This window comes from Botryllus schlosseri, chromosome 9, assembly GCF_051294905.1.
Source record: "Botryllus schlosseri isolate E-star chromosome 9, Bs_hap1, whole genome shotgun sequence".
Classification (NCBI taxonomy): Eukaryota; Metazoa; Chordata; class Ascidiacea; order Stolidobranchia; family Styelidae; genus Botryllus; species Botryllus schlosseri.
In genome coordinates, this window is record NC_137244.1 from 10,549,651 (window position 1) to 10,570,957 (window position 21,307).

Consider the following 21,307-nt stretch of genomic DNA (forward strand, 5'->3'; position numbering starts at 1 on the left):
ATACTCAGAAGTTACGTAATATGGTGTTTTAAGCTGTTTGGAGGACTCTTATATTGCAACTTTTCTCCATTTCGTCATGCAAATTTTTGCAAGTTTTTCGATTTTTCATGAACATTTTTGTAACTTTTTTCATTTTTCATGCAACTTTTTTCGATTTTTATTGCAATCAAGATTGCACTGGAAATATTTGGCACCATGTGTAAAAAGATTGCTGGCTTATTTCACTGACGTTTGAATTTGCGGTCCTTTCTGATACTATGTACATTCAGGCGAGATCGCCGAAAATTTTATTTTCACTGGGTCATTTTTTTCAGGCTATTCATTTTGTTGAAGTCGCCAACACTTGGTTTTGTTACAGTGTCTTGGATATGGATCGATTCGCGCATCCCATACCCTAATAATTTCAAGGAAATTGTCCATCAATGCAACTTTTTAGTGCAACTTTTGCGAAAAATAAATGCAACTTTTTACTGCAACTTTCGTGAAAAACAAATGCAACTTTCCACGGATTTGACTGGAACAAATACTTGCCCTAATTATCAGCCAAAATAGAGACTAGAATATGAAACCTCAGAAAGTTGAAACGAATCGATATGATGCAATAGCCACCTAAACATCCATGGGATACAATTTAAGCCCGCTCTGATGGTCGACGAGTACTAAACTTATGAACTATATTAAAATTCGACTTAAATCATAAAGCAGGTTTGGTTAAGGTGGATATCGACCACAATTAGCAGTCTATAGAACAGAGATGGAGACTTTGCCGTAAGATTACATCACTACTAGTTTACGACAACGTAAGCTGTAGGCTTCGATCTCTTCTAGACCAGCGTTTCGCGAACAATCCGAACATATGCAAGATACAGTAATTTTTGTCGACACCAATAACTTGATGACTTGAAATTGACTCGTGAATTTTGCTCCGAGTCCCGAGTCAATCCGCTTTTCTGATGCGCCGAGTCAAGTCATTTAAGCGAAGTGACTCGAGTCAAGTCAAGCCATACAAAAATCTGACTCGAGTCATTCCAACACTGGTAATATTACAGGTGACGATGGCATACTGATCGTAGACACGACCGAAAGCCCAGAGAGTATGAAGGCAATTCTGAGAAAATTTCGTAAAATATCAAGCAAGCCCGTGAAAGCGATCATTTTCACGCACTTCCACACAGGTAATGGAAATTGTGGTTACACATTATGGCTCATAAGTTTGCAGCAAGCATGAATTTATTTACATTATATAGATAGACCCATTAATGAACATTATTCCCAGTAATGGAAATGAAGAATTAGGCTATATCAAACCTGGGCAAAGTGTAGCCCACGGAGCTATTCTGAGCAGCCTGCGAAAAGATACTTGAACTTCAATGCATAAAACTTACTTTTTAATGTTGCTGCGTGGACTAAAACCATAGGCTGTAAAAACTGAACCGAAAATTGGTTTACTTTCAAGCCAGTTCAAGAATATGCCGCGATGACGCAGCGCACGTTCCTCGCATCATGCGTAATCCAGATTCAAAATGAAGTCTATGTAGCAAGCCGTAACAATTAGGTCACACGAAGTCACCAAAACTTGTTTGTGCCATTGACACATTACGCATTACACGATCTGTGCTTCAAATTGTTACATGGTACGTTTTCAAATCCTTAATTCGTAACACACGTCATTAAGTGCCCGCGATTACTCTCAGTCACCATCACCCGTAAAGGATGAAATGGTATATAAAACAGAAAGCAAAAAATTGAAATTCAAAGAAGGTTTGGACCAATAAATATTTGTTTACTGGAGGCAGGGGTAAACCCGCCTTTTTAGTAGTTAGGGCCGAGCAGGTCGAAGTTTAGGTCGGCCTTATGACAAAAACACGAATACATCCACTTGGTCAAGGGAGGGTGAATTTCAGAAGAACTATGCAAGCTACGCTCAACAACAAGGCTATTTCTCCAAGCTGTATACTGCTTGGAAGGCATCGGCCAAGACAATAAGCTTTGCAGTATCCAAAATACATTATAATGAAGAGGTTGTTAATGTATGGGTCGCAACCCGCCCATGGGCCGCAAAGGTTATAATTTTAGGTCGCGACTGCACCAGAACGTTCTTTTAATATTTATGTAATATTTGTTTAATTTATTGCATCAAAATATTTCTTCGCACCTCCCGCGATTTGCTGTAGTTAGTTTGTGCATATCAGAGGTCACTGTGTTGGGTACTATAGCCAATAAGCGAGACACACAGAAAGTCGCTACCACAGCATTACTTCTTCATGAAAATTTGCTTACCTTGGTATTAATTAAACAAATTGGTTTGAATTCATGATAAGATTTGCTCAATATTGGTTTCACTGGAAAACACCGTCGGAAACCTGAGACGCTTTAGTGTAGGGTTGTGCAACGCAGGACCGAAACAGCACTTCGTCATCCGCCACCCACCCAACCTCCCATAAGGCCCCCATAAGGCTGTACTATTTTGCTGCTACTTATCAGCGAGACCTGTTGTACTGTTTATTGAGACAGCTTAGATCGCTTAGACGGGTGTAGCGCGAAAATTTTCTATAACTCATGATTGTATCGGTCAATATGATCGGGAATTGCATATATATTGCTATCAATTTTGTATCTTCTCTCTTCTCACGTAATCAGCTTTACCGGTAGAGCTGAGTGAGGTGTCTTCGAAAATGTAGGGGCCGTAAATAATAATTAAACAGTTTCGGGCGGACCCGTTGGTATAATGACTTCGTCACAAGATGTTATTTCTGCGATGTCAAAAACTATTGAAATCACCGAAACGTATTAAACTAAAAGCCACACTCGATTTCAAATTGGTATTTCTTCACTGGCAAATAATTTTGGCTTATTTGGCCTATGGGTTAAGATTGCCAGGACAGGAACATTCGGTACCAGCGATTTAGCGCATATGGGCGATTAAACATATATGTATTTATCAATTTTCGGTCAGCATAAGGGCAGTCCTTTTCGGCCAAGGTTTAGGCTACTCGTTTGCCTATCGTTCTGGCACACTTTTCGGAGGCACATGTTACATGGACGAAAACTTCATATGTCTTGGTGCGTCGTGGCGCGGTAATGGCCTACGCTGAAATACTCATTTCTAGAAAATATCCATACTTTTCTTGGGGAAAGGTATACCCAATAAGGAAAATATTTGGCACCATTAAATCGCGCTTCGATGAAGTTTTGGCCAACATACGGCTAGGCAAAGTGCGGTGCCAAAAAGGTCGGCTCCGATAATTGACCGTCGCTGATTGGGCAGAGCCTTCGATATTGATATGCGCGGTCGTCCGATTGTTCCGCACCGAATAGTCCAGTCCTTGCAATCTGAGTACACAGTCGTACGAATCCAGTACAAATGCGAAGCACAAAGGGAAATAATATGTACTCAAATTTGAAAGCACGTCGCTTAGAGTTGTAGAGAAGAGTTGCGTTGAATAGAACTGTTTTTTGAGCGTTCTCTATGTCAAACATGCCCCTAAACTCGTAGCATCCAGATATCATAAATGAATTCTTTTTGATGTGTGAGGCTTGGGTTGCGAGATGACACTAAAATCAGATTTTGGTCACTGTATGAAACGTTTTAAAACCACTGTTATAATATATTGATAGAAAAAACGCGGATAGTGGTTTAATGAGAGTTCAAAATATATCACGTTTAACATTGTTTCGAAATATGACGGCAAATAAATAATATTTTGATAATTAATAGTCACTTTCTCATTCCCTAATATCAACACACCCACTGAGATGCAAACAGTGTAATTCAGTGCTTTCAATTTAAAAATAAAATTAATTCGCTTGATAATACAGCTAAAATTGCCAATATATTTTCTGCTTCACATTTGGCCCGCGGAGTAAAATAATTGCCCACCTCTGGGCTATCTATACTACTTGACTCCAGAATAGATTTTATATAGGCATAAATAGCACGAGGGAATGCGTTCATAATTCTGGTGACATGCCTACTAGAGTTGGCCATCGATAGTTCATGGACTGGATAAACGCCGGAAATATTTTTATCGGAGCTAGATTCATCCTTTTTTATGTTTCCGGTGCTACGGAGTAGTGTAGCCCTGCAGAATTTTGCCAGATCCAGGATAGATGTTCGCAAGATTTTTGATTTCGGGCAATTGGATGGGAACCGGATTCATTTTTTTCTGATACGGCCGGAGTCGGATCGGAGCCGGATTCCGTTTTGTACAAACAGGATCGGAGTCGGACTTGACCTAGACAATTTGACGATCTTCCTGTCTGATTTCTCAGACCGAAATAGCGGAGGAAATCTCTTAGCGCCCACGTGCGCTGCTACATAACAACGTTTCCATGTTCCATGCCAAGCAACCGGAATGATTTATTGAATTCGTAACAGAGCATTTAGTTGAAATTATTGTACTGATTTCCCGAGATGAGAGTACAACGTGTTTAGAGCTGGTCCGAATTTGTTTCGTTGTCACTCGTATGACAATACGTGGATGTTGCCGAATTCCCCACCTTCATTCCTATACGAAGTGTAATCGAATTCAGTCATCGGAAGTGAAACCAGAATCCAACCCTCCCCACTGTCGCATGTACCAAAAATGATAGAGATATCCTTTAGAATTGTCCCACTCCCACAGGCATTGCCAAGTACAGATGCGATCGTAGACCCCTTCTTGTATCAATCATCTCCAGAATATCCATCAAATTGCAATGTGGGAGCCATGTCATAGATACTCTTTGACGTATTTGTAACTCTAGATTATTTTGATATGTGTTGCAGAGTAAACTGTATATAGCGTTACACTTATAGAATATCTGGTAGTTTGATGGCAGCAAATAAACTAATATGGCTCGCCGATAAAAGGAGCTTGTCACTCCTGAAAAAAACGATCCACCTATTATATATTTGCAGATCATATCACTGGTGCCAACGCGATTATCGAAGCTGAGAAAGCGACATCCAATGAGACCATTGAAATATACGCACACGAAACTACTGAGGACCTCATGATTGGATTTTGTTAGTGAAAATATGCAATACATTTATCTTTCTAAAGCAGTGGTTCCCAACCTTTTTCCACCCACGTACCATTTTGAGGTTTTATTCAGTGTTCGCGTACCACCTATATAAGTTACGCGCGTGTTCCCCATTTATGACGTGATACTCACGTATTTGACCTATGCGAGGTGTATTAACAAATTCTCTTAAACTATAAGCCAGGGATGTCAAACATTCGGCCCGTGGCCAGATCCGGCCCGCCAAACGATTTTATCCCGCCCACATAGCAATTCTGAGTACATTGAAAAAAGATTATATTATCCATTACATCCACAGTAATAAACCAAATTACAACGTCCGCGTTGACAGTTAAATATCTTGTATTCATCACAACGCATACGCAGGGCTAACGCCAGATTATGACTAACGCAGGGGTGACCAACCTTTTTGCCATTCACGGCCGCATTTCGACTACTCGTGTAGCCTGTACGGCCGCATTCCAGGGCATAGTCAAAATGAACGAGCTGGACGCCAAATACCCAGGTTAAAGTGTCTATGTCCATTTCTGTTGAACTCCGGACTAATCTATTTAATGATAGGCTTACTATGCGCACCAAAATCGCGAGTGGTCACTGGTAATGTTAAGGAAGAAAGTGCTCATAGTCGAGCGAAACGCGAAAAAAATTCAGATTCACCAATGAATTTCGTCATTGATATTAGTAGTTTTACATATTACCATAAAACATTTATCCTTTCTCATCCCGTGTGATCAGATTCACTGGTATAGAGTTGATGGAGGGGGTGTTTTCAAAAATTTAAAGCAAGTTATAAATTGTGATGAATCTTCGGGTGGGCCAATTGGTATTAGTCACTTTGTAGCATGCTGTTATATTTCTTGATCTCCCATCAGGATTGTTAGTATAGTGAGGAGAACACGATTCCGAGCTGATATTTCCATGTGAGGCGCATCATTTTCACTGATGTTCGCATCTGCATTGTGGGGCTCTGATTGCAAAGGGTGCTACTATGTTAAAATCGAAAAATGTAGTTGAATTGAATCGCGCACAGCGCGAAGAAAATTTCAAGATTCATTAAAATCTTTCAAGAAATCGGGAGTCAATTCGTGAATTCGAATTGCATGTCGACGGCCGCCAACACATACTAATTGAATTGCGTGTCTAAGGCCGCACAAATTCCCTCTTACGGTCGCAGGTTGGCCACCCCTAGACTAAAGCAAAGGGAACACTGAAATATGTCTACTTATATCGCCGGTAATGCCATTGTTTTGGCGGTTCTTAACTGTATTCAACCGGACAAACATCGTATTTTCGCCAATTTCATTGCTCGCAAATATTGGTGTTGCGGCTCGCTAGAATGAAACCCCTACGATCCGTGTATTATCTATACATGCTTGATAATAAAGTATTCCAGCGAGAAGCAATGGCATGAGGCAACATTTTGGAATCCGTTGACTGGTTAGGCCCGCGATGCAATTTACGTTTGACTTTCCTGAACTAGGCATTATCAGCCAGGGTTGATGGGATGTATGGAATTGTTTTTTTCACCACCAGTCACAAGAAGAACAACATAATAAAATAAAAACACAGCACAAAAGTCAATTTATTCAATGCGATGGCTGCATTTGTTTATTTTCCACTAGCTTGTCGATGCGTGGCATACGTCTGCTTACAGCGCATCGAAAGTCATGTATGGCCGCAACAAGTCGGTTTCGTTTCTTCGACTTGATAGTCATCAGGGATGAAAATAAAATCCTTGCTCGCATTCCCGCGTATAAGGGAAAATTAGCAGCTGGGGAATAGCGTGAGACGGCGGCTTCAAAAAACTCAAAATCAATCTCACTTGAACTAATAACTCCCTCGGTCGAAAAAAAAACAGAATCTGCTCGCGTACCACCTGGAAGACCTTCGCGTACCACTAGTGGTACGCGTACCACAGGTTGGGAACCACTGTTCTAAAGCATAGATCTCATAATGCATAATAAAGTCCAGACACGATTCGGAATCAGCCACATGACTACCCCAATGACTGTTTAATCCTTTCAATTAGAGAGCGAAACCCTTATTATAATAGTCCCAATAATTTTGATATACCCGTGCTACTGAATAATGGTATGCGATAGCAAATTGTAACATTGCGGAGATTTACGCTTCGGCGCACAGTGTGGTGCTGCCTGGTGCTCCGAATGTCTCTAAACTCTCCAAGGTAAGAAATCTAATTGAGCACGGATAAACGGCAGACGTAACTGGTAGCCCGTCGCATTAACCAGTACCTAAGAAGTAGCTCTTGGTTGCGAAAAGGTTGGTGACCCCTGGTGTAGATCATACACATCTTATGACGTTGCACTCACTTTGCTGATGATGCAGCAGCACGGACTCTAATGGCAACTCCCAATATATACATTATTATACATATGTATAATCATTAATCACCATACTGGTCGAGCATCGTTTGTACAGTGTACAGTGCCGGTTGTGCCGTGCCTTCTGATATGATGGGGAATTCATGTAGATGCATATTCATCATATGATTTCCACATAGTACTTGAAGAAATGAAGTGACTAGAATAAAGATGTTGCGTCAAAAAACTAGATCGAGCTAGTCCAAATGAAGATATCACGCCAGCAATTTTGCAACGGGTTAAGCAGCTGGACTCGCAGCTGCACAACCATGAAAATGTGTTCATGCAACTGGAGTGGATAAGGGGTAGTTGGAATTTTCGTTTCGCTGCAGTTCCTTTACTGTTTACCTTCACTATTTCTGCAGAAAACGGTCAAATATTTTTCCCGAATTTATTTTTAATTTTTGACAACATCGTATTTAGAGCGCAGTGCCCCTTTAAGAGTATCACTATATCCTTAGCTGCATTACTTTTTAGCGGACACCTACGAGATTGGACTGGCTAGAGGAGTGAGAATGGTGGGATCCCTTATTCCCAAAATCGACAATTTTCGTACTGGTGCCGGGATTGGCCCAGAACTTTTGGTCAACACCGATTCCAAATTAACCATACCGAAGCCTACTATAACGTATGTGGGGCGTAAAAGCTTTAACGTGGCCGGTAAGTTGGGTAGTTATTATTATAGATTCAGTTCACTAAATTATGGGACATATGCTATTTACTAGGGATGGTGTGAACCTCTGAAAGGTTCAGGTTCGTGTGAGCGCGAACATGAACCTCATGATGTCAGGTGACGTCATAATGCTAATTCCAACCCTACATTCCGGTGATGTGATAGCCTATATCAGGGCCGGCCAACCCGTGGCCCGAAGGTTTTGAGTGGCCCGTGGGATAATTTCCGAAATTTCTAATATCATCAAAAATGGATTGCACAGATTGCGAACTTGCAAGGCCAACCAAAATTTGGATTAGTCTGGCCGCAACACTTGAGATGTGATGACTAAAATATCAGTTCCGACGCATTGACAGATCCATCAGCCATTCACATATTGGTATATCTTCGTACACTACAATAAAGCAGAATAATTTGCGATTGATTTATTAAAGGTAAAAATTTTCTACAAGCTTAGCGCAAAATGTTGTCACTCGATTTCTTGTTTTTAATATTGTTGCCCTCTTGTGAAAATGGAAGAACACCTAATGTATCAGATTGAGTCTAGCTATATTCGCGATTACGAGACAAAGTGTCGTTCAACATATGCGACCTTGCGTTTGCGCTCGCAGTAAGACCGTCGACTATGAAACCTATAGGCACGAAATGATTGACGCATGTTGGTCGCAGCTTTCGATATCGATATGTCCATGCGCCGAATAGCCAAGTCCTCGCAAACATAGCCCAGCGATATACAGCAGGCCCGCAATACAGACAAATGACAATATTATTGACCTATGAACTTCAAAAAATTTTCGCGCTTCGCGCGGATAGTGGTCCGCGCAAAAGTTCGTCAATCGAATGTGGCCCTTTGGTCGAAAAGGTTGGCCAGCCCTGGCCTATATCCTAGAGGTCAACCGATATTGATTTTTGCAGGCCGATACCGATTATCGACACACTCACAAGGCCGATAACCGATATCATAGGCCGATATTAACATGGAAGTAGCAGAAAACCATTTCGCCCAAAATATTATATATTAGGCAAAATGGCGCTTGTACATAAAGCTGAATAACAGACGAGAAAACTGAAATTAAAAAGACTTATCGCTTAATTGTGCACATTCATTGAAATTTGGGATAACCCAAAAAGCAAAACGTGATACTGAATTGCAGATCAGTCGAGTAGATTGTAATGCAGGAAGCATAGTTTCTCTGCATGCTCACCGAATTAAAATCGTCCTGCAAGGGTAAATCTGTCGCGTATCGCCCTTTGCGTCGTCGATTTCTTGAGATTGAGAACACGGAGCATTGAATTTCCAATATTTTCGATTTTTTTTAATATCTACATTATCGGCCACGATATCGGCCATCATAAGCCGATATTGATGATTGGGAAAGTTCCAAATATCGGCCTCGATAATCGGCCAGGTCGATAATCGGTCGACTTCTACTACTTACACGATACCTAGCGACGACTCGGGCCACATAACGCCACAATGCTGAAGTAGCCTACATATTGACGTTTTAAACGCCGCCAAATGTATCAACGGGGACAATCAAATGATATAATAATCCCATAAAATCAATTTATTCCGTCGCTTTGCCAAAAATTTCAACGAGGACTTGCAAGAAAATATAAGCTTACGCCTTACCGGTTCAGGCAAGAACGGACAATGTATTCGGCGTCTGAGTATTGCTACGTTGATGTTGAGCAGAGTGTAAAATTGGTTTCAATACCGGCTAACGATATTACCCCACTAACAAGTTAAACAGCAGCAGCTAACACCCCAATCGCACGGATTTGTTTTTTTATGATACAATAAACGCATGAAATCATGATTGACTCCGTACCAGGGATATCTAAAACTAGAATCCCTGCCTCGTACGCCTACTAGATTTTATTCATCAGACAACGATATCAATTTCATTGATTGGTTGAATAAGCGTTATGCGCTGACTTCCTATTTGAGGTACCTACATGTAGTGTGGGCCTCCGCTCTTGATGTTGTGTGATTGCGGGTCAAGCTCACAGCAGAGAATCACTAAATATTCGAGCAAACTATTGTAACAAAGCAAGTAAAATTTTTGAAATTGTCAAGGTGCATTCTCTTTTATTGTTGATTTTTTATGCTGCCAGCGCCATGCATATAGTGGCCCGCAGTTGAAATGCAATGAATTTCAATCAAAGATGCTCTAATGAAGTGAAAATTGCAATATATGAAAAAGGTTCACAGGGAAGAATCTACCAAGGCTCGTTTGTGAACGTGAACCTCTAAATCTCCGAGGTTCACACACAGAACCTACACGTTCGCACCATACCTACTTTTTACTACATTTGCTCCCATCACATCTTATTCCATGTCTTTTTCAAAAGGGATGCGTAATAGGCGTATAGCTCCGTTTCCATGAATACCGCGTCACTGTCGGACATGAAACGACACTTCTGGATTATCAAATATTGAATCATGATCGCAATAATTCCGTAATGGGTTAAAATGCAATTTCATTACTTAAATCGGGGGTGTCAAACTCAGCTGACGTCGCGGGCCGTATTCAACTCCTCGGTCCGCTCGCGGGTTGCACCAAAATCCCTCAATACTAAAATACCTTAAAATTCATGCTCTTGTTTTTCATTTTAATACTCATTAACCAGCCTATATACACAACAGTACATTAAAGGGGCACTGCACTCAAAAATTGATGTGGTCTCAAATTGAAGGGCAAAACGAAAATAAAATTTGGGCCGCAGCCGTTTTCTTCAGAACGCCACCGTAATGGAGCTGCAATTTATTGAAATTTCCAGAAACACATCCGGCTGCAGCTGTCGCGGCTCCGGGTCATTTCTTAACCCGTTAAATGGCACGATGACTTCATCGTCGCACTTGCTCGGGGCGATTAGGCAGTCGCGCAGAGGACGAACGTTAGATAGTTGTCAGTCGATGTTATGAAGGAATCATGCCTTGCACACCAAGGCGGCGCTCAACGTACGGTGTTAAGTCAGGAGGATTTGTGTCTGGAGCTTGTCATGACTCTATAGTATTTGCCAGTTGACTGATACTGAGATGCCATACAGTTGTATATTGATGCAAAGCTATATTGATACAGCTGTCATTTTCAAGATGTACTAATGACTGCACAGTGCACAACTTTTGGAGTAGTGGTCTTGTGGAAGAGACAGACACAGTATATTTTGCATCATTTACCCATCGCATGGCAACTATATCTTGATACAGTCCAGTTTACTACAAGTTCAAGACACAGATGTATAGATAGTCTACTACAAGTTCAAGACACAGATGTATAGATAGTCAACACGAAAATATCATTATATCATTCTCATCAAAGTTCCAATATTGTTGTGGAAATTTTTATCGTAACATTGTTGTACTCAGTTTCACAAACGAATATTCTGACTCCATCAGTTCATTCATGCAATTCCGTTGACACGTAGATAACGTAAAATTTGTTAAATTATCAATGGTATGGAAGAAGCTCTTGTTGATGAATGAAATTCTGATGAAGATACAGATGTAGAAGATTTCGATATCACGATATTTGGTGAGAGCCTGCCGTATCAATTCGAGCCGCAATATTCAGAGGAGGAATTCGCCCATCTTTTTGCAACTCTAGAAGCACAAACTCATGTCTCTGATAAGTATTGCACCTGTGTTTCTTGAATGCAATTTATTAACTTCGGACACTTGACAATGAATGGTGCAGTTGCTTGAACTGTCCATGCATGCCAAACCAGAATGAGCGCGTCTGATGCAGGGAAATACAACAAATAATGGAGCTTCTGACAGGATGCCCTTGCCAGCCTGCATTGTGACTGCTATAAGGCAAAAGTACCCTAGTGATGGTGGACTGTATGTCGGTTCCAAATGGCCGATAGAAAACGAACTGTGACTGATAACACTGCAGCTCTGCTATATGGCTGTTTGCATTCTATATTCCACCAATGGCTGCTGTGCCTGATACATCACTACTTTGCTCACTCGGTATTTATTAAAAATTCAAATTCAATTTTATAATAAATAATAAAAGAAACATCCGAGGACTATATAGCCAGGGTATTACAACGGGGCAGTCAGACAGAGGAAGAATGCCAACATTCTCATTGTGGTCCGGGGCGGCCAGTTTGGTTCGTGCAATAAAAATTACCAGTATGTTTGAACAGAGTCATCTGCTCCAAATCCCAGATAAAACTTTTGTATTCTATCAAAGATTTCAATGCTTTGCAACTAGGAGACCCACAATGCAACCATCTAGTTCTTAGGCACTGATCCCCAGTCAAAGTGCCATGGCTGCAGGAATATGTCTCCCCATCAACTGTCCACTCTTGTTCGCCGGTGATGTGATGCAGAAGTGATATCCATCTTCTTTTTAGCACTGCAAATGCATATTGGTATATAAAAATTCCTAATATATGATGTCAGACATAGTTGATATGTAGACTTACACTGCTATCTTGACCACAATGCTGACAGCACCAGCACAAGTGATTATAGTGATGCTTCTTGTCCATAGTAGCAAGTCTTCCATACCTTTCTTCTTACCCAGAGACACCAACTTTTTTTTCAGTCCTGAGAAATGGTTAGTCAGGCAAAAGAAGTTCAAATAATAACAGTATTCAGTTACCTTTGCAGACATGCCACACATCAAACTGGTGATTGATTGATGGATATGGCACTAAACCACGGTCGTCTTAGTGCAATTTCAGAAGGAATTTTATGAAGAGTATACGATGCGTCACTCCTTTTGACTTCACACGATGTAACGGCACAATTGTCGATGTCATTGCAGCTTTTAATAATGTCAATGTATATTCTATATACTATTACGAAGACTCTGGGTAGAGCAAGACAATACCGTAGACCAGTGCTTTTCAACCTTTTTGAGCTCCATTCGCACTTTTTTTGAAAAACAATTTAATTCGCACCAGCCAGCTGGAATTTATTACACAAAAAGAGAATGAAAAGCTTATCATTTTTGTATTTGTAGGGCTTCCTGTAGGTACAGAGCGTCATTATTTCACATTCAGCGTATCGTATTGTTGATTAATCAAATACTAAAATCACTGCCGTAGAAAAATCACAGATATCGCACTTCCGCTGTTCTCAAGGTGTTCGTTGCTTTTTCTGGGGGTATCGTGCAGTGATTTCTTTCGAAGCTTAAAGGGCGAACCCATGAACAATATTCACCCGCAACAATATCACGTTTCCACTAAATCGACGTGTTATGTCATCGCTATATGAATGTGTGCCGAAATTCCAATAATTTGCATTCAAATCAACACTGTCATATTTTGGATTCGGGAAAGGAGGACACTTATTCAAGATTTTCAGAAATAGAATAATTGATCAAGTAGAATCCTGGAAAATGGTAAATTTTTCAGACTCCGTGGTCGGTCGACTAAAAAAAAACAACTTTCCAGCTCAACTCCGGAAATACAGTTTTTCTTTCACGCTTAACATTGGTTGACGATTTGGTTGAAATTATTTTCATTCGCACAAGTACGAACCGTCACACAGGTTGAAAAGCACTTTATGCTGCAGTCGTTTTTCAGGATAACAGTAATTTCTTATCCACAACACAAATACCACCAGTCAGGGTTCCCCATGAACATGACGAAATTCATGACATTCAAAATTGGTGTAGGGTTCAGGTACTGTAGGAAAATTCATCATCCCTAACCGAAATCCAATGGTACACAAACCTAACCTGAACCCACAACTCCGCAGCTGACCCAAAAACATATATTCATTATATTATAATCTTAATATTCCCCAAGCCATAATTTTACGTTACCCTCAAACCCTCATCTTATGATTCTCCAACCTGAATGCGAAACTAATTACGACCGCTTTGAATTTTGAAATGTTTAGAGGGCTCACTGATTGGTGATGGTAATGTTTTATACATAACATAAGAATAGGACATGATCTAATCCTGACCTCAAGAAATAGAATACACAAGGCCCGCCCGATCAAGAGAAACATCTCCTGACTGAACATGAACATCGTCCGTGGAACGGCGTATCTACACCACCTTGACGTGTGAGACATATTTCTTTCATAACATCGACTGACAACTATCTAAAGCTCGTCCTCTGCGCGACTGCCTAATCGCCCCGAGCAAGTGCGACGATGAAGTCATCGTGCCATGTAACGGGTTAAGAAATGACCCGGAGCCGCGACAGCTGCAGCCGGATGTGTTTCTGGAAATTTCAATAAATTGCAGCTCCATTACGGTGGCGTTCTGAAGAAAACGGCTGCGGCCAAAAATTTTTTTTTCGTTTTGCCCTTCAATTTGAGACCACATCATTTTTTGAGTGCAGTGCCCTTTTAACTTAACAAATCATTGAGGTTCTATTCTAGCTGCACCTTCAATCACAAAAAGTGCGATAGGGAATAGTACGTTGATTGGGCGGCTGAATACAGTTATAAACCGATAAAACAGTGGCTCTAACGATGATGTAAGTTGGCGCGGACGTTGGAATTTGCTTCATATTATTATATCGCGATTCGGATTTCTCTCGAGGCTGGGAACATCTATTATGTAAACTGCATATACGGGTTTTTCATCGGCGTTTTTTCTTCTGTGAATAACTAGTTTTAGTCAGTTGTTCTATAAAAGACGGAAATGAAAACGCACTTTCTTGCCTTCTCGGAATTGGGTGTTAACGTCAGCGACCTGCTCCTAATGGGGACTAGAAACCACTACAGAACAGTCGGGTGGTCATAATGTGGAATGTAAGCATACTCGATATGTGCTGTCTTGAGGGACTATTTAATAGAAGTATGTCCTGCTAAAAATCTCATCATTTCCTAGAAATGTGCTGGATAATACACGCATTTTCCAATCTCCTCAGAATTGCCTCGCGGGCGTCATAAAATCATCTGGCACCCCGCACGAGACTCACGAGCCGTGTGTTTCACACCTCTGACTTGAATGGAAATGATACTATGATAGATGATAATTTTTATAAATAATTATATGTTCCTGACACGGCAATATTAAAAATGGACGGTACTCGCATATGCCCTGGTTTTTATACGGCTGTTTATTTCAGGAATCGAGTTCGAACTGATACATACTCCCGGGGAAACCAACGACCAAACAACAGTCTGGCTGCCCAAACTGCAAACTGCGCTTCCAGGAGACAATATTTACAAAGCATTTCCGAACCTGTATACCATCCGTGGTAGCCCAGCCCGCAACGCAAAGCAGTGGTACCGAAGCCTAGACCGCGTACGAGAATTGAAAGCAGAGTACTTGGTCGGCTCGCACACCAGACCGGTCATCGGCAAGGAAGTGGTTGACGATACCCTTCTCATCTATCGAGACGCAATCAAGTACGTACACGACCAGACTCTACGCCTTCTTAACAAAGGATACACCGCCACAGAGATAATCGAAGTCTTGCGTCTTCCGGACAAAGTCGGCGACCATCCTCATCTCCAAGAGCACTATGGAACGGTAGCCTGGTCGATTCGTGGAATCTTCACCAACTATCTTGGGTGGTTTAGCGGCGATCCAAAAGATCTGCATCCCATGACGGATAAGCAACGCGCGTCGCGTCTTGTACGCTTGGTGAGACGCTCCAAGATGAGCAACGCCAGTCCGGCATTGACGATATTACGAGAAGCTCAATTTTCCCACGAGAGGTCAATGAAACAATACAAAAAGAAGAGACGGCATATCACCGCTGATGATAAGTGGGCTCTCGAACTCGCGGAATATTTAACAGATATTAATGCGGTAAAGGGACCGTACGCTAACACGGCTAAACAACTCAGGATTAGTACACTGCGGGCACTTGGATCGGAAGAAATCAGCCCCAACGGACGCAATTATTATTTAACTTCCGCTACCGAGTTGGAGACTGGCTTGTCGCTACGGCGCACCAAAGCAGCCAGGGCGTTCGTAATCACTTCGTCGTCGGTGCGTGCAGTTTTGGGCATGCTAAGCTCGAAGGTGAACGGTCTCGAATGCCAACGCAAAAATTATTCTATTGGACTTGATTACCCGGATACTAAGGAATCATACGTGATTACATTGCGCAACAGCGTGTGCGATGTGTTCTCGCGCATACGCCATGACACCGTACTGGATGCTCGTCTGAAGATGACCACGTCAACATACAAATCGATAAAGGCCGAAGAAAAGGATTTGGATATGGAGGTGGCATTGGGAAATGTGGAGATTCTACGAGGTTCCGTCAAGATTTACAAGGATTTCCTTGACTGCTTCGACCCAGTCAACTCCGCCTGATGATGTGGTAGCCATTTAAAGAGATTTACTTCAACAACTAACGTGCGAAAACTACACGTTCCGTTGCACACAAATATAAAATATATATAAGCTGGTTGCGGTTTGACTTTTCCTGATTCAGAAAGGTTATTTCGTACTGTCATAGCTTCGTGTCAGGCACGCGACGAAAATGTGCCCGTCATCCGCGCGGTGATAGGTGATGGACAAGCTGCTGCCTTACATGTCATTGACGTTTAATTTTTAAACTGCCTCAGGCGCCCGACTATATTTCAGATTATGCTTAATATTGCATTCGATTGATTTATCGGTAGTGTCGTCTCTATATTACACTTGGACGATGTAATTTATATCAGGCCATATTGCGTATTGATACATATTCCGTTGCCAATCTTTTTCCTGTATTGACCGGCACTACTTCGACACATAGGCTTATGTTGTGAACAGTTCAGTCAGTGTTGTATTTAGCGTTACGACATAATATAGATCAGGGAGAGAAACCATAATCAGGGGAGGACCCGGCCCGCAGACAGCTTCCGGTCTTACATGATAATGTGTCTCGCGGCTCGGATCTACATACATTATAGCGAGCAAATAATTTCGACCATGATCATTGATCATTAACAAGACAAGGATAAAGAGGTGTTCCAACCTAAATAATGTTCACTTCACTTGCAGTCAACTTGCAGCCAACATTTGTTGACAACTTTGATTGACCGTATATTTCTCATTGACTTCAACAGCTATTGGAATACATTACGTTAATAAAGTCATTGGATTACTGTTTTTGGTCCCTATGATTTCCACTACAAGTTCACTTTAAATGCGATTTATCCCTACTTTGACAAATACCCGATTAATTTATCGATTCAGGAATCCGACCCGTGAATTACTTCATTTCTCCATATCCGGCTGCCGACAGAAGAAGTTTCGGCACTTCTTCGATAGTAGGAAGACATCGAACAATGTTCACCATGATCACCAATAAATGTTTCTCATGACCACGTCAAAATTTCTAAACGTCAAAATAAATATTTTTTTCCGCATTGGGATTAGGGTTGGGATGGGGATATTAGGGTTGGGTAGAGGGATATTATGGTGGGTTGGGGATATTAGGGTTGGGTAAGGTACAATAGGGTTCGGGGCGGAATATTCGTGTTAGGGTGGGCGATATTAGGGTTGGTGGAGGAGGGAGGGCTATTTGGGGTTGCGGGAGGATGGATTTTACGGTTGAGGTTGGGGGAGGAGGGATATTAGGGTTGGGGACGGGGGGATATTAGGGTTACAGGTGGGTTAGGGTCAAAGTTGGGGTTGGGGTATCCAAAGATTAGGGTTGGAGGTGGGATATTAGGGTTGGGGGAATATTAAGGTTAGAGGTGGGTTAGGGTCAAAGTTGGGGTTAGGGTATCCCAAGATTGCGGTTGGGGTGCGGGACACGATATCCAACCCTAATATCCCCCTCCTACAACCCTAACATTGGGATACCATAACCCCAACTTTGACCCTGAACCACCTCTAACCCTAATATCCCCCCGTCCCCAACCCTAATCATGTAATACCATGCTCCCAACTTTTAGCCTTATCCACCTCCAACCCTAATATTCCTCTGTCCCCAACCCTAATATCCCCCTTCCAACCCTAATCTTGGGATACCCTAACACCCACTTTAACCCTAGCCCTAATATTCCCCCAACCCTAATATCCCCCACCCAACCCTAATCTTGGGGTACCCTAACACCCACTTTGACCCTAACCCGAATATTCCCCCAACCCTAATATCCCCCACCCAACCCTAACATCCCCCCTCCACCAACCTCAATATCCCCCAACCCTCATTTTGGGATACCCTAACCTCTCCCAACCCAAATATCCGTCTCTCCAGAGGCAAAAAACAATTTATTTTGACGTTTATCAATTTTGCCGTGTTCATGAGAAACAGTGATTGGTGAACATTGCTCGATGTCTTCCTAGTATCGAAGAAGCGCCGAAGATTCCCGCCCCTGATGTATAATGTTGCCGTATTGAATAACAGAATAGGAATGGATTGTGCAACGGAATTGAATACACTGGTTGACATGATTTTTGTTTTCTGGCCGAAATGATGGCTATTAAATCAATTTTCGTACGCTGATTACGAATATAAAGTCGCTTTTTTCTCTCAGGTCAAGATTTTTTATAATCTGTGATTTAAAATTTTGCATTTCAGTGCTAAAAACAGGCTGTTCTGTGACTTATTCCTTCATGTTTGGTCATAGCTATCACCATTGTGACGTCATCGGAGGTGGTCAAAGTACTCACCATAGGTACTCAAGTAGAGGTAGAAGTAACGGCGGCAATTTATATTCAAGTAAAAGTAGAAGTAGCGGAGTCAATTTCTACTCAAAAAAAGTAAAAGTAACTTTTTATAAGTATGTCAAAAAGCCATTATCTAGGCCTAGTTTTTGTTATCAGTATCAATTTATTATTATTTTCTTCCTTTCAAAACTTCACAAGACTGCGATACAATGAAAAGATAGGAAGGCGTCGAAACGACTTGGAGTAGTCTTCGAAATCACACATCAGACATCTGAAACCAGACCTGGGCCTAGGCGATGTAAAGAAGGGGTATACACGGCACAATGAATGAAAAATAAAGCGACATTGAGGCTGTGAAGTATTTGAAAACAAAAATATTTACCATTTGGTGTGCCAATATGGTTTGGAGAGAGCCATATGGAAATGGAAAAGATTGTTACGTTTTATCACGTTTTTTTTAATGTCAAAAATCAGCATAAAATTCAATTTGACTTGCGCAATACGGCCGATTCCTCATGAGCCAGAAGTTACAATTCCATTACCTTCAAAAGTTTTACCAGCAGTTGAAGATTCTCTCCGTCAAGAGTTATTGTCTGAAGAATGTTCTCAGCATGAGTGTGATGGTGATCAGCAGCTATATAAAGTTGAATCAAGCTGAACTAAATAACTGTGTCATAAATTTGAATTTGCCAAATGAATCTTCTCTTATTGTAGGTTCCAGATTAAAAGCCAAACATATAGCCCACTTGGCCTGATACCACTTGTGCTTCGTATATGCTTGGTATTACTTTTCGGCAACCAAATTCTCGTGGGTTGACTGAAAAAAAAAGGTCATTTCTCCGACTTGACTCCAATATAACCGTTTTAACGCGTCATCGCCCCCTCATGAATGTCTTTTTCTGATGCCAGATGCCGCACAATACGGTACTGTTCAAATTGCCAATTCCGTAGTTGAGGTAATTATACTTCTGTGTGTGCGAGGCGTTCGATTTGTTTAAACAATAGTTTTTCTAGGTTTAACTTCGGCTATGGATTTAGAAGGTTACCTAATAGCCTATACTTTTGTACAGCCTATCCTTCTGGGGTACAAAGTAACAGATATAATTGATTCAAACAAAATAATTTCACTTATGTTCCTGCTACTTTTATCATCGTTATAACAAAGAATGGTCGATTTGGAGTGCTTTGCTGCTTTATACAATTGCTTGTGAACTGATAGAATGTTCCGTACAGTACTGCTTTCCTACCAATGAATCCCTGAAAGAAAGATGGATAGAATGTATTAGAACAGGGGTTCTCAACCTGGGGGGCGCGAGAAATTTTTGTCAATTTTGTCGATGCCTGTATAAATTGTGACTAAACATGTGTTTCGCAACCATTCCGAAGATACGATTATTGATGATTAAACTTAATTCGTATTCTAGAAAGCTTGACAAACTCAAACTCCAGCAGTCACGCTCAACGGAGTATAGGCTGACTTCAATTTCATTTGAGCAAATTTTTGATATTCTTTTAAGATTTAGAGAAATTCCTGCGTGCAAGTCATTCATTACTTTATAGCTTTGGCAGTAGCCTAAATCTCTCCGCGCTAGGTAGCTGTTGTTGATAGCTGGCGAACTGCACTGCCTAAGACAGACTTAGATGCAAAATAGGTTGCCCGGTTTCGCCCTCAATTCGGGTATAAATCAACATAACATAACATAACATAACATGGTTGGGTTATAATTTAACACAATTCAACACAATTTAATTCATTTCACTCACTACCAGCATCAGGATTAGTCTCAGTGCAACCTACCTTGAAATTAATTGATGTCCTTTTCGATGTTTTTTTGTTATTTTCAAAAAAGTTTGTCAGCAATGTAAAAGACTAAACAACTGTAATGTGGATTCAAAATTGGCGTAAGATATACCTTATGTATACTATGATATCAGGGGTGGGCAGCCCGTACGGCCGCATGCGGCCGTAGAAGGGAATTTGTGCTGCCGTCGACGCCTAATTCAATTAGTATGTGTTGGCAGCCGTAGACATGCAAATTGCAATTACGAATTTACTCCCGAATTTTCGAGAGATTTTATTTAATCTTGAAATTTTCTTCGCGCTCCGCGCAATTCAACAAGACTTCATTTTTCGATTTTAATGCAGTAGCGCCCTTCTTAATTGGAGCAGGAATGGGAATCCTCAAGAAATAACAATTCATTCGCGGCTCTGAAAAATTTTCGCGCTTTGCGCGACAGTATGCACTCCCAGCAACTATTCATAACATTGCCCCTCGCGATTTCGGTGCGTACAATAGGCCGTTGTGAAAAGTAGAATAGTCTGGAGTTCACCGGGAATGGATATAGACAGTTTACCATAGGTATTTTGCGTCCAGATCGTTCATTGCGGCTATGCCCCGGAATGCGGACTTGGGCTACATAAGTAATCGAAATGCGGCCATGATTCGCAGGTGCCCACCTCTGTATTAGATGATGTGCTCTTTTTGACATGACGATAAATGTAAGGGGGGTCAGGGGGGCGCGAGTTTTTTGACCATCGCCAAGGGGGGCGTGTGTCAAAAAAGGTTGAGAACTGCTGCTTCAGCTCAATCTAACTTGAAAGTTCGTAACAGTTCAACAACATTTTAGACTAATACCAAAATTTGATGTTTGTGGTATCTCGCGACCCGAGCCTCACACAT

The 21,307-nt window shown here is 41.4% G+C and overlaps 1 protein-coding gene across 2 annotated transcripts in view; it reads left to right on the forward strand.

Moving 5' to 3' along the window:
- LOC145446296 (linear primary-alkylsulfatase-like) overlaps positions 1-16,432 on the forward strand; it is a 39,745-nt gene extending 23,313 nt beyond the window's left edge. Inside the window, exons 2-5 of one of the 2 annotated variants that reach the window (XM_080324548.1) lie at positions 1,050-1,175; positions 4,901-5,008; positions 7,884-8,066; positions 15,133-16,432. In XM_080324548.1, coding sequence (XP_080180674.1) covers positions 1,050-1,175; positions 4,901-5,008; positions 7,884-8,066; positions 15,133-16,334 — 1,619 coding nt within the window. In that variant the 3' untranslated portion in view covers positions 16,335-16,432. The remainder of the gene's footprint in view (positions 1-1,049; positions 1,176-4,900; positions 5,009-7,883; positions 8,067-15,132) is intronic. The other variant, XM_080324549.1, reaches the window with a different exon arrangement.
- Positions 16,433-21,307: the final 4,875 nt, after the last annotated feature.